This window comes from Ornithodoros turicata, chromosome 3 (assembly GCF_037126465.1).
Source record: "Ornithodoros turicata isolate Travis chromosome 3, ASM3712646v1, whole genome shotgun sequence".
In the NCBI taxonomy this organism is placed as follows: domain Eukaryota; kingdom Metazoa; phylum Arthropoda; class Arachnida; order Ixodida; family Argasidae; genus Ornithodoros; species Ornithodoros turicata.
The window spans coordinates 33,371,645-33,385,982 of NC_088203.1; the positions used below are offsets into that span (position 1 = coordinate 33,371,645).

The 14,338-nt window shown below is 48.5% G+C and overlaps 1 protein-coding gene across 1 annotated transcript in view; it reads right to left on the reverse strand.

Annotated features, from left to right (window-relative positions):
• Nucleotides 1-3,628: 3,628 nt before the first annotated feature.
• LOC135390178 (cubilin-like) overlaps nt 3,629-14,338 on the reverse strand; it is a 34,233-nt gene continuing 23,523 nt past the window's right edge. Inside the window, exons 5-6 of the mRNA XM_064620151.1 lie at nt 11,304-11,600; nt 3,629-3,760 (exon numbers count right to left, since the gene is read on the reverse strand). Coding sequence (XP_064476221.1) covers nt 3,656-3,760; nt 11,304-11,600 — 402 coding nt within the window. The 3' untranslated portion in view covers nt 3,629-3,655. The remainder of the gene's footprint in view (nt 3,761-11,303; nt 11,601-14,338) is intronic.

Sequence of the window (14,338 nt, forward strand, 5' to 3'; positions counted from 1 at the left end):
AAGAAGTATATTGTACTGTGTTTCCTCTGCTTCAGGTTTTTTAGGCTAGGGTTTCCTCCTCCATACAGAGTTACAGCATAATTCTTGACTTTAATAAATATATTTTCACTTGTACTTTTGTGTATGGCTACCCTGTGCATGTTTATACTTGCACGTAAACCGCCCGCCGCCCACCTGTTGTAGCGGAAAAAAATTGAGTGAAGTTGGCCCAGGTGAAAAAATGGCGAAAGAAATCGGCCGAGTTTGAAAATGTGCGAGGGTAAGCGCACGCGCAGCCCTCCAGCCACGCGCCGCCCGCCGGTAAGCGCGCGAGCAGCCCTCCACCCGAGCGCCACCCATCGCGCGCGGGAAAAAATACGCGAACGGCGCAGACGCGACGGTGTCGCAGCCCTAGCGGGGGTGCCGGCCTTTCTCATTGCCGTAGTTTGTCAACCATCTATTACTACTGCTGCTACCTTAGTAATTTCCAAATGCCCTTAATAGATGAGGCCCTAACACGACACAGGGAAGGTATTAAACAACTGTGCACGTATTATCGTATTATCATAATGTGATCTCTGTAGTGGCCTTATGATGAACAAAGTAATAAAAATGACTCGGTTATGAGAACAGCATCTGGGAAAATGTCCGTTGCACTATATGCATTTACTACATTCATTATAAGCACTGACTATGCACATTACATACATCTGTACTCTACATTACAGTCACACACTATGCGATAGACATAAGACTAGGACATTAACACTGTACATTCACTATATGCACTACAAGTTACAATATATACATTCATTTCGCACTTCACGACTGGAGCCTCCTTTAACGGATCTTCAGCTCCCTGATACTGTCTACGACATAGTACCCATTTCTAGACTTTTTGTATGGGATATAATTCTCCAAGGTTCCCAGGTGGCGGATGCGCTTGGTGAGAACTTCTGGAAGGAGAGCATGCTAATAAAAAAATAGTGTCCACCTGAACTCCAAGAACGGAAAAATGAATGAAGAATGCCGTCCTCCTCGACTACGGACAGAAATTCTCACTGTTCTCGATGAGACTGAGAAATACACAAAGAAACAGTCAGACAGACGGGAAGAAACAAACGAAACCACTGCGGTATTTCAAGAGCGTTCTAACCGAACACTCTCGAACGAAGGGAGCCTTATAGTTCCTTCCGCGTCGAACAGAAGACGCCAGTTTCTCCGGAAGTAGCGTATTGGAGAATGTTCGTTGAGCTGTTTAGTGCCCCTTTAAAAGACCGACCAGTTTGGCGTCGCTCGTGATCACAGGTAAATTCACGAATTATCGCTTATCAACTTTTCCATGAAGAGGCGGGCAAGTCGTTTTCTGCATTATTACGTACTATATTTCTAGCGGCTGAGGGAGTGAGTGAAGGTGTGTTACTCGCAGTGGCCATATTTTCGGTATGCAATGACTTTTGAACTCGGAGTCCCATGGGCATTGGACCATGGCACCATGCTCAGTATACGCGAGAGACAAATCTTCGGATTGTGAACATGCCTCCTCCAGGGGCGGGAGAATCTTTACACACCCCTTTTGACATAGAGCGTACGTGTTAAGTGTAAATATGACGGAGGAAGGAAACACATTAGCGGCCCGGTTTCGAACATATTTCCGTGGGACCCTTCTGGCAGTCGCTCGTGTAAAAACCGTCCACCGCGTGATCGTCTCTAAAGTTTCGGTTTAGCAACGCTTTGTTGCTGAGCTGCTTTCCGTGCTTTTATGCTTTTCCAAAGTCGTTTACCCTTAGAATGTGAACACCATTGCGGAAACAACGTTTTGTAAACGTGTTCTTACCACGGTTGCGGCTGTCGTTCAACAGAAAGCAGCTCTGTCACGAGAATAACGTTTCACTTGCCAATATGTACTTAATCGGTTGTTTCGTACACCTGTCTGTGACAGAGTCATCTTGAATCGTTCGTTTGCAGCCTGGCGCTGTGCTACAGCTGCAGATTCATTTGAATTCTTCCGTTGTTGTAGCAGTTTGGTTACTGGCATGCTTTACCACTTCAGCAATAAACACACAAAACGTGGCCACGTCGTCATACAAACGTCGCTGCCACGAATGATGTTTTTAGTCCTGCGTGCTTTTTCCTGCAGACCGTGACCGGTCTTGTAATAGAAGAGTAAACCAAGAGTAAACCTCCGAACACACACAAATAAAACTGTACGCGCGGCGTCCACCAATAATGCAGATATTTGAGCTGCAAGACAAATGCGACTCCGTCGTCTGCTGTGGGAGATGGCATGCGCATGCTCTTGGGGCCATGTGAGCGGTCACATGGTATTCAGGAGCAGGATGCAATGCGAAGACTGGCACGCCAGTCCCAATGGCAAAATGTTGGAAGGGCCGCTCCTGTGTTTCCTTACGCTCCCCCCCCCCCTTTTCACGAAGGCCGACAATATGGAGAGGCCTCGGATTGGTCTCCTGAAACTGTCCCGCAGTGATTGGACGAATCGTTTGAGGAGACCAATGAGAGTATTGCCCACATTATCGGCTTTCTTCAGGAGGAGAGGGAATCTCCCGTTCTTCTTGTGTTATTGTTCAGGTAACGGAAATTTTCATTCCGGGAGGATAAATTTTTGCAATTTAGCAATTTTTTGCGTCGTGTGTGTGTACGTGGATTAGATCCCTGCACGGGCCGACTTTTACGATCCCGACATCCCGGACGCGTCGAAAAATAACCCGGCCCGGGCCCGCACCTTCATGTTTTTATGCGGCCCGGCCCGGCTCGGTGGGCTAGTGAGTAGAACCCGACCCGGCCCTGTGACTTAGCGAATAGAGCCCGGTGACTCAACGAGTACAGCCTGGCCTAGTATTTCCAGCTGTGACGTACGCGTTTCTAGCGCTTCTCAACCAAATTTATAAGTAAATTTATAAGAACAGAAGACAAGTGCTGGCTGTTTAACACCGCTACAGCACGAGACCAAATTAAATCCAGGACACACGCGGGCAAGTGCGATATCGTTACACTATCAAGTTTTTGCGGAGGTAGAGGATGCTGTCGACGAACTCTTCCTCCCAATCACTACCCCTCGCACCAAGCTTGTGGGCAGTCAGGAGCAATGTGAAGTGGCTTTGAGAATGTTCTGGAGTGTTGAATCATACGCATAATGCAGTGTCCTTTTCTTGTTTTTGCAAAGATATGCACAGGAATGACGCAAGCACGTGATGATATGAACTAATAGTCCTCCATTGCGTGGAATTAGCTGCGTTACCTAACATGTTTGTCGGCCCGGTCCGCGGTGCCAGCCTCTTTTGTCGGCCTGTGCCCGGCCCGGCCCGGCCCGCGGTGCCAGCCTCTTTTGTCGGCCCGGTCTCGGCTCGGCCCGGAGCACACAGCCAATAACAAGCCCGGCCCAACCCGCGGGCCGGGTTCGGGCCTGGGCCGGGTGCCCGTGCAGACCTCTAATGTGGATGTCCCTTTTTCTCCCTCAACTCGGGGTTTTGCTATCATGGATATACCTGTTTATCACCAGCGCGCTTGCTACCTAATCACCCTTTCACTTGCACTTTAGTCCATCCTTTACTGCGGGATTTCTGGACGACCCTTTAGAAAGGAGCATTCCCCCACAGAGGAAGCAAATGACGGACAGACAGCCTTACATTATATAACGTATTTATTACTAACGGTGCTACGTAACCTCCACGTATTTGGCGAGGAACCCTTTCGATATCTTTCCATTGTTGTGGTAATGTAAGAAGAGCGCCTTAGAAGTGGACGTTATCGCCGAAGGAACCTGAAAAAAAAAAAAAAAAGAACATAGGAACCGGCGTTGCATTCAGTGCGAACAGTTGTGCTTCAGTCGACATTTCGTCGTAGTTGTAGAGACCAAAGGCTTTCGAGATGTTGAGGACATGACCGATTTCTTCCACTCTCACTCTTCTCTTCTCGCGAAAAAGCAAATAAATAAATAACCGCATAAAAATCTATTTGGAGTCAAATTTATTTCGGGGAGGTCGTGCCATGACTTCTGAGCACTTTTCTAAAACTTATTTCGCGAGAATTTGAATTTTTCCAAATGACATACGAAATTTGCCATGTCATCAGCAATTTCTTTTTTTTTTCCGGAAACAGAAAGTGCATGCCGAATTTACCCCATTCTAACTATATATATTCATATTCACTATATTCACTATTACAATGGTAATTGGGGGAAAATGCGAAAACTTCGCTTGGAGGCGCTCACTCGGTTAAATTAATCCAAGATATGGCGTGAACGTGGGATTGGCTTGGCAAATTTGGATCCTCCATTATTTTAAGTTACCCCGCACGGAAGAATGAATGAAAGCAGCAACTGTACTAACTGCCGTCCGCATATCACACCAGGGGACTTAATCACTTGCAGGGGTGGATTTAGGGGGGGGGGCGTGCGGATGCCCTGGCCCCCACAATTTCAGTTCTTACATAGAGGTTCAAGTGACCTTGGTGGTGTAATAGCATGCTGTCCAACGTTGGACTCCCTCAGAAAACCCTGGATCCGCACTGCATCCTGGACTGCATGAAAACGGCACCTATTTGCTGGCTGATAAGTGGATTGATTTCGCTTGGATTCAGGCAATTTGGGCGGTGCACCGGCGATTCATAAGATGGACAAACTCTCTCTATATACGGCTCTGCACGTGAGCTGCGCAAAGCGTCCCCGCTTCCTAATGCCTGTGCTGTATACAAAGCGTGAATTCGGGTTTCATTCGCCCGTAAACCACGAACGACCCAACGGACGCAATTCCTTTTATGCTGAGGTCAAGGTAACGACATCTTTCATTCAGCTAGGTGAATTTCTAGCACTCTAGTGCGCCTTTGACATACAAGGTTGACGGATACTTATATTTCTTTAAATGCAGCGGAAGACTCGGGAAGTACAAAACAGCGTCAGTTTTTTGAAGTGTTTACCGCGCTGATCTATAGACACCCCTGCCGTCACTGTGGCAACTCTTTGATGCGTTTGGTGTGGAAAGAACTGGGCTGAACGACTGCAGGGCGCGTGTAACGTCTTTCCTCTAAGCTGTTGTTTAAAGGAACGGTCGCACATCTGCTCCAGTCGGTTTCGAAACTATGGTGTCATTTGATTCCTGGTGGATCCCTGACCACGGTATCGAAAACCCCACGTAAATTAATGGGTAGACTGTTATTCGGTGGAAAACAGGAAAAGAGCGGACGCCTGATGTGGAGTGTGTGCCGGAATTCCCGCTCTGGACAAATGAGAAAATGTCACACCCTAAGAACCAATAAGGTTGCGACCTTGGAAAAGGAATGTCGCGGCCACGCGGGCGTCTCAGAGTGACGGAGCTGTCTGGACGGCGCCTATCTCCCTAGAGTCACTAAACAGGGAGCAGAGTAGCGACACTGAGCCACGCCGGCGAGCGAGACCGCCATCCTGGGTCCGAGGCGGCTGCGTCGCCTAGCAATGGGACGCCAGTCTCCCCCTTCCGCGCCGGAGAACAGCGCGCAGTCGAGCCATGTCGCAACCGAGGAAACCGGTTTTGGATGGAGGGGACTCAATATGGACGGCGCGCTTTTGGAAGGAGAAACTATGTGACACGATCGGGCCCAATGGCGGACACCGAATGGCGGCTCCGGTACGGAAAAGGAATGCGATACTCTGTACCCCTATTTAGTGACTGTATTTCTCCCCTGAGCGCAGCCCTCTCACTCCTCGGCTTAGAGAGAGACGTCACACGGCCAGAGCCTCTACAGCGGCGGTAGCAGCGTGGATCTTTAAAATTAGCGTGTTTAATTTCTAAGCACTCTTCTGCGAGAAAATTAGCTGGATAGCTTGTCGCTGCCGATGCCGAACATAGTGATGGTATCGGTTTCATAGGTAAGGCTTCCTGATGGGATCGTCTGTTTTGTCGTGTGGGCTCTCAAAAATGAACTTCACCACATAGCACGCTCCTAGCCAACCATCACCCCGAATGACAACGTTCTCGCCCCTGATTTGTTGAAAACGGGAGAAGGCGTCTGTGCGATTATGCACTGTACCTATTTTGCGCTGTGCATAATGGCACAAAATAGGCTCCTCCTCCAGTTTTCAACAAATCAGGGGCGAGAACATTGTCAATCGGGATGATGGTTGGCTAGGAGCGTGCTATGTGATGAAGTTCATTTCTGAGTGTACACGAATGGGATTTGGTAGCGCGAGCTACAGATTGCGTGTTCGCTTTGAACATTAAACGTGTTGTCATCGTACAAAGCAGCCCCTTTTTCCGAGTCGCTCCGATAACTCATATACCGCTCGACTACGACATGGTGGCAGACAGCGGTTGGTTACCACTAATCGTCCTCAATACTACAAGTCTGGAATACTACAATTCAGAAGGACAACTCGAGGAGTACTTTACTGCAGCTGCATGGCAATGTTCGTCGAGAGATCTTCCGGAACAGCCGTCATGACGACGGAATGTCCTCCGAGCTTCATTCAATCCTTTTGCAATCGAATTCCCTGAAAAGTCGATTTCCGACATCCTGAAGCCTGGAAACGATGGCTCGCCAGGTGGAACCGCTACAGAGTTATTTCCGGACTGCACAAGTAAGATGCTACACCAGTAAATAGAATACATTCTGGCGAAAGTATTTCGTTGTGCGCGCACGGAGGTACGTAAAATGCAAACGACAAATAAACCAAGAAAGAATACAAATCGAAAATCAGGGCAAAGTAACTTCATTGGGTATTGGCGAAGTGAAATGTATTTGATTGGCTGACTGACAGCCCCACATCGGTGTCCGAGCGATATGGTCGCCTTAGACAGTACAGGACGTCACACGGTGACGTCTATGCAACATCCTGGACAGCGCGTGAGACGCCCACAGCCATCTAGACGATCGGGACGCCGCAACGCGGTCGGAAAAGATGCTCAGGCACAACACAGTCGCTGCGGATGGTGTGGTTCTCTGCAAACACACGAGAAGGCCCACTGCTGGCCCTGGGCAAGCAACGTAACCGCTACAAGAAGCTCGGGCCCTTCGACGCGGCTTGACTGTCTGCCAAGTCTGACAACCAAGGGAGACCGCCGCGACGCAGATTTTCTGGCCAGCGGCAGAATCAGGTAAAGGAAGTATTCTTTGGCGACCTTAGAGACGCATCATTTAGCGACCCCTGGTTCGTTACGGCTCAAGTCAATGAAACGGGCATCAGGTTAAAAGTGGACACTGGGGCAATTGTAACAGCTGTACCAAAGTCAGCTCTACCTTGCTGCATCATCTCCGGTTTGCAACGGTCCATAAAGGCGCTGTATGGACCCGGAAGGTCGTGTATCGACACGATGGGCCACATCACACACACAACGAGACATCGCAACGAACAGACAGACAGTACAGGAGGAAGCACTTGAAATCCAAGGTCTACAGCACTAGCCAGTCTGCGCCCTTTCACTGTTATGGATTGTTTAAAGCACGCCAGCTATACTGGCGCTCAGCGTACTGCCGCAAATGTTCACGGTAGATGAATGTCCATCATGCGACCCGGTATACTGGGTCGCATGTCGAAGTAATACTGTTGACTGTAGTACAATAATAGAGTAATACTGTAATGAAGTCGAAAAAATACTATATTTAGACGTTAGCATCCGAATATAGTATTTCTTCGGGCCAGTAGGACACATGAAGGCTGTCTATGGCACTGGCGCAGCGCCGCAATTATCCGAGCAATGAATTATCCGAGTCGGGTTCCCATTCCGCTTCTACCAAGCGTGCGAGCCGAACTAAGACGCATGAAAGATTTTGAAGTCATCGCGAATTTTGACCACCCCACAGAATGACGCGCGCCAATGGCCATGGCGAAAAAGGAAGACGGGAAGCTACGAATCTGCGTCGACTACGCAGAGTTCAGTAAGCAGATCGTACGTCAGCGACTCATCATGCCGACGGTTGAGGAGAATCTCAGCAGTATTAGACGCGCGAAACTCTTCAGGCAAGCGCAACTCTCTCACCGGAAAGCTCAGAGCTTACCATGTTTATCCACTTGGGCGATGTCAGTTTCTACGTCTACCATTCGGAATCTCCACAGCACCTGAATTCTTCCAAACAGAAATGCAGCGCATCTTACGAGCGCACCATGCTTTTTTCAGACCCCAGTGCACACGTTACCGTAGACACCCTGTATATTCTACAATCCTAAAACAGAACTTGACCACTCAACCCGTTCCTAGCCAACTAATACCCCTACTACACCGGCCTTTCGATGGTCATCGAAAGCGACGGTCATCCAACATTTTGATGTTCATTGATACCACAGGGGTGACATCCAATGCATTGCTCCGTAGACGAAAGCGTGCTGGGCGAACGCAATGCATCCTGGACAGGTCCTGGTCGCACGTCACAACAAACGTCAAGGCACACGTGACCTTAAGGATGGCGGCGCCCGTGATCGGTGGCCAAACCGTTTGTAAACAATGCGGTTGTTGCTTCTGCGCGATGTTTAGGATGTCTTTTTATTTTTGTTATTTTTATCCGATAATCTCGCAGTCAAACGCAGAGTTTTGCACATAAGGGCTCGTACTGTTGACGACTTCCAAAGGTGTGATGACGACCGCGTGTTAAGGCTCACTGAGCCGATGCGATGTACTTAAACTAAGGAGAAATGGGCTACCATGTTGCGGGAGAAGCACCGCATAGTTTACGCTGGCAAAATACATTCATCTCTTGGCGTTATGAAGACGGAAATATGTCGGTAAGCGGCAAAACGACATGTAAACAAAGTCACATGACCTCAAAATGACGTTTTCTATGACGTGCGACCAGGACAAGATGGCAGTTTTGCCAAAAGCACCCGCTTGAGGGTAGTTACAACAATGGTGGGTTTGTGTCACCCCTGTGATTGATGCAGACCGCTGCTGCTCGCCGGGATTCGATGCGCATGGAGAGATTGACACGACACACGAAGGATGGCGCCACGCGCAGGTGTTGTAAGCGACAGCGAGTTCTGTCAACACCATCTACAGGGTGAATTTAGTAAAGGTTACACATTTTGATAGCGTAGTAAAAATGTAAGGTGACGTCTCTTGGGCTCCAAACTTTGCACACTTAGTCATTTGTCTCAAGTTTTATCAGTATTTTTGTTTTCCAACGGTGTCATTTTTTTCGAAACAAAGTTAGAAACCAGGCAAACTGTCATCCCATACATTTCCTATGGCCTATACCGCACAAAAACAGCCATGTTTTCCTCTCTGTTTCACGTGCACATCACCATGTATAGGTGGTGCTGCCTCGAAACTACGTGTCTGGTCCATCTGGTTGTTCCATATAGGTTCTTGTTTTGCTTCGTCTGCAGGCAGCGCCACCTATACTTTGTGATATCAACGTGAAGCAGACAGAGGAAAAAATGGCGGTTTGCGGGCGGTATAGGCCATAGGGAATGCATGGGGTGAGAATTTGCTCTGCTTCTAATTTTTTTTCTACGAAGTGATAGCATTTGAGAAAAAGAAGGGTAAAACTTACTGTGAACGACTACCAGTCTACAAAGTTGGAAGCACCAGAGACGTTATCTTTTATTTTTACGACTCGATCGAAATGTGTAATCTCTGCTAAATTCACAATGTAGGTAACACAAGGCCTCTTCATGCTTCCTAACCCTAGTTGTCCGAGCCTGATCCAGAGTCGGTTCTGTGCATAAAGCTTTTGGCTTTTGTAGGATAAAACAAGCGCACAGAAAGTCAACACTGAATGCAAAAAAAAAAAAAACTTTGGAACTTTAATACTGTTCTTATTTTTATTTTTTCCATTTTGCTTCTTTTCGTTGGTGTCACGGAAGCAGACGAACTTTCAGGCTGTTCATCTAATACTTTGCACATCGGCGACGTTGTGGGCGAGGTGGTCAAGAGTAAAAAAAGGTGGAATTACACAGGGCGGCTCAGATCACACATAGTTTTGTGCTTAATTAACTTGCATTTACTCACTTTGGAGCTTTATTGGGAATTTTTGTTTGCGGCTGCTTGCTCGCTATGTACGAGACTGCCACCAGCAGTTTTCCATGATAATCGACAGATTCAATGATATATTTGGAGTCCCTATCGTGCTTATACCCATCTAGTTTAATGGTAATCCAAAGTGACCGCGTTAGCAGCGTCCGATTATCGCTCAATTCGATGATAATCGCATTCGATGACCACCGAAATGCCCGTGTGGCAAGGGTATTATGCAAGCACGTCGGTTGTCACAAAAAGGCGTACGCCTCTCGTATAAAAATATCAGGGGGGAGAACGTAGGTCGGGACGATGGTTGGCTATGAGCGCCTCATGCGCTCAAGTTCTGTTTTAAAGGGACTATCGCTCCTCCCCAGCTCAGGAAGCCCCAGCAGTAGAAATATCATGACGTAGACCAGGCACACGAATGGGAGCGCAGTGCAGGCGATTGTCTCCGAGCTCGCGCCTGCTTCGCGTTCGCATCGCAATATACGCTGCCCTATAAAAACTGAACTTCACAGCATGGCACGCTCGGTGCCAACCATTGCCACGAATGATAGAGTTCGTGGTTCTCATTCGAAGAGAGAGGGGGCGTACGCCTTTTTGTGTCAATTTGGATATATGATAATTGACACAAAAAGGCGTACGGCTCCTTCTCTCTTCGAATAAGGAGCGATAACCGTATCATTCGTGACAATGGTTGGCGCAGAGCGCAGTGGCGGATCCAGGGGAGGGGGCGGCTGGGCGATCGCCCCCATAACGTCAGTTTATATAATGGATTTCCCTCTCCCCCCTCCCCCACTAAGCGCTCCGACAAAAACCGCCCCCCCCCCCCAAACAGAGGGCCTGGATCCGCCACTGGCAGAGCGTGCTATGCTGTGAAGTTCAGTTTTTAGAGTGTGCGTGAAAAGACAATCAGTAAATGCGACGACATTCGTTAACGTTTGTCAGTTCGGACGCGACCATGTCCCGTGGTACTGTGTAACGTTCCTGTCCGTAAAGTCGTGAGCTAACCCATAAAGTGCCATGTACCACAAGCCGATCACGGACCCTCTGCGACTTGCAGACGCCTGCGTCCGCGCAGGGTGCTTCCTGGTTGGACTTGTCCGTGTGCCGTTTTCTCCGACTTCCTGAGAGGGAATTCCGCCATGCTATCAACATCCAACGTCACGCATCACCAATCAACTCTTGTCACGCATTACATCAAATTGCAGAGAAACCACTCCACTAACTTTCGTCAGGTTTTCGGCGTTATTGTCAGCGATGAACGAAAAGCGAAACGGCGCTGTAGTTTCGCAAGCGACCGAAATGGATGCGACAGCCCCTTTAGGGGTGTATTGCTTGCTGTTGGCGTGAGGTGGCGCATGCTGCACCGCTACCTACTTTCATCCCACAATATTTTCCGATGAGCGGCGACGCTCTGCTCCTGCCGTCGAAGACTTCGAGAAACTCGCAGTCGCAACAGTCGTCCAAATGGAAGTAAGAGAAGGAGAGATTCACGCGCGCCTTCTGTGCTTCCACTACCCACGTCTTGTCCCCGCTGTGTGGAAGTCCATTTTGGGCGCGGACGGAAAGAACTTGCGTTTTGCTGGCCACAGCATCCAGATGACCGCTGCAATTGACGGCGGTGAACTCTGCGCTGAAGGCTTTCAGCTGCCTGCTTCGGTCATAGCTGAAAGACTGAAATAGCATAATTACGTAACATAATTTCCCTGTGCCAAGTGCAGTGTACAATAATTCGAACGAATAGCTATTGAACATTCGCTTAGCGCCACGAAGCGTGTAACGCGTCAGCCTGTCACAGATCATTGGACCCAATGCTCTTTGAGAAGCTTACGCGGTTAGATGCTTGATAGCACTACGTGAATGTTCAATAGCTATTCGTCTCAATGATTATTGAAGACTGCATGTCCGTGTAATAGGGGCATAACTAGTTGCCAACTAATAACTATGTTATATATATATATATGCATAACTATGCTACGCAGTTAATTTCTGGACATGAGTCCAGAACCATTCCGAAGGGGGGGGGGGCATGCAGATGGAAGCCCGGGAAGCTATATGTTGCCCTACAAAGGGCGACCCAAGAGGATTCTTTAAGTGCTAATGGGCTCACTCTATCTCAGAGTCTAACGGAAAGTGCGTGTGTGGGGGGGGGGGGGGCGAGGCGCTTAATGTTTAACCTGCCCCAGGCGGAAGCTGCCGTCGGAACGGCTCTGCATGTGCCCACGTGAATTGCTAGATTTAAAAGGAAAACACATCGTAGGTGTCGACGTAATATACCTCTCCCTGTTTGTAAACAAATGACGTCGTAGTGTTCGAAGCGCCACCAATTTGGCAGAGCAGCACCGCTTGAAGCTAGGGGCGAACAAGGTCGCGGCCGAAAACCACGGTCTTGAGGGGATTACGACGGTCCCAGAAAGGGACGTGACATTCGGTCCTACTTTTCTTTCAATAGGAGGCAGCGAACAAGTGCCCATTCGTCGAACCCAGTCCTCCCCTTCCGATTTGTTTTGCTTTCAGTCGGTCTACCATCGTCATGATGATGTTTCTCGGGTAGAGGTCTATTTGCAGCACTTCTTCGCTAACTAACTTCGCTATTTAAGTAACCTGTAAACACCAGCGCATCTATTGTCCTGACGAAGACAGTGTCACTGTCGAAACGTCGACCCCTTGTCCATTTTACTTTTTAACGTCTCCCTATGTAATAAACTAGTGTTTGTAACTTCCCTAAAATCTGTTTCCGCGTCATTTTTTGCAACTTCTATATATATATTCTCTAAAATTACAGATTTAGATGGCTTCTATGGCCATCTTAATCTGTAATGTTGAATTTCAAACACGTCTAGCGTCGTTTACTTGTTTCTTTAATGGCTTTTTTCCTGCATTATAATTCACTGGCTTGCACGCTGGCATAGAGGAGTGCTCGGTCACCCTCCCAGGTGTATATCGCTCGCTGAGTGACCCCTGGTTTGCCAATCCCGAACGATGTGCAGCTACCCAGGGCTGACGAGCCGCAAACACGGCGAAACACGTGTCCTCTGGTGCTGTCGCATCGTTCCATGAGTATCTGTTTCTCTACGTGCAGCCATAGAAGCCATCTTAACCTGTAAGTTTGAATTTCAAACACGTCTAGCGTCATTTACTTATTTCTTTAATGGCTTTTTTCCTGCATTATAATTCACTGGATTGCACGCTGGCATAGAGGAGTGCTCGGTCACCCTCCCAGGTGTATATCGCTCGCTGAGTGACCCCTGGTTTGCCAATCCCGAACGATGTGCAGCTACCCAGGGCTGACGAGCCGCAAACACGGCGAAACACGTGTCCTCTGGTGCTGTCGCATCGTTCCATGATTATCTGTTTCTCTACGTGCAGCCATAGAAGCCATCTTAACCTGTAAGTTTGAATTTCAAACACGTCTAGCGTCATTTACTTATTTCTTTAATGGCTTTTTTCCCCTCTTTATAATTCACTGGCTTGCACTGTGGCATTGAGGAGTGCTCAGTCACCCTCCCAGGTGTATATCGCTCGCTGAGTGACCCCTGGTTTGCCAATCCCGAACGATGCGCAGCTACCCAGGGCTGACGAGCCGCAAACACGGTGAAACACGTCTCCTCTGGTGCTGTCGCATCGTTCCATGAGTATCTGTTTCTCTACGTGCAGCCATAGAAGCCATCTTAATCTGTAAGTTTGAATTTCAAACACGTCTAGCGTCATTTACTTATTTCTTTAATGGCTTTTTTCCCCTCTTTAGAATTCACTGGCTTGCACTGTGGCATTGAGGAGTGCTCAGTCACCCTCCCAGGTGTATATCGCTCGCTGAGTGACCCCTGGTTTGCCAATACCGAACGATGCGCAGCTACCCAGGGCTGACGAGCCGCAAACACCGCGAAACACGTCTCCTCTGGTGCTGTCGCATCGTTCCATGATTATCTATTTCTCTACATGCAGCCATAGAAGCCATCTTAATCTGTAAGTTTGAATTTCAAACACGTCTAGCGTCATTTACTTATTTCTTTAATGGCTTTTCCCCCCTCTTTATAATTCACTGGCTTGCACTGTGGCATTGAGGAGTGCTCAGTCACCCTCCCAGGTGTATATCGCTCGCTGAGTGACCCCTGGTTTGCCAATCCCGAACGATGCGCAGCTACCCAGGGCTGACGAGCCGCAAACACGGCGAAACGCGTCTCCTCTGGTGCTGTCGCATCGTTCCATGAGTATCTGTTTCTCTACGTGCAACCATAGAAGCCATCTTAATCTGTAAGTTTGAATTTCAAACACGTCTAGCGTCATTTACTTATTTCTTTAATGGCTTTTTTCCTGCATTATAATTCACTGGATTGCACGCTGGCATAGAGGAGTGCTCGGTCACCCTCCCAGGTGTATATCGCTCGCTGAGTGACCCCTGGTTTGCCAAT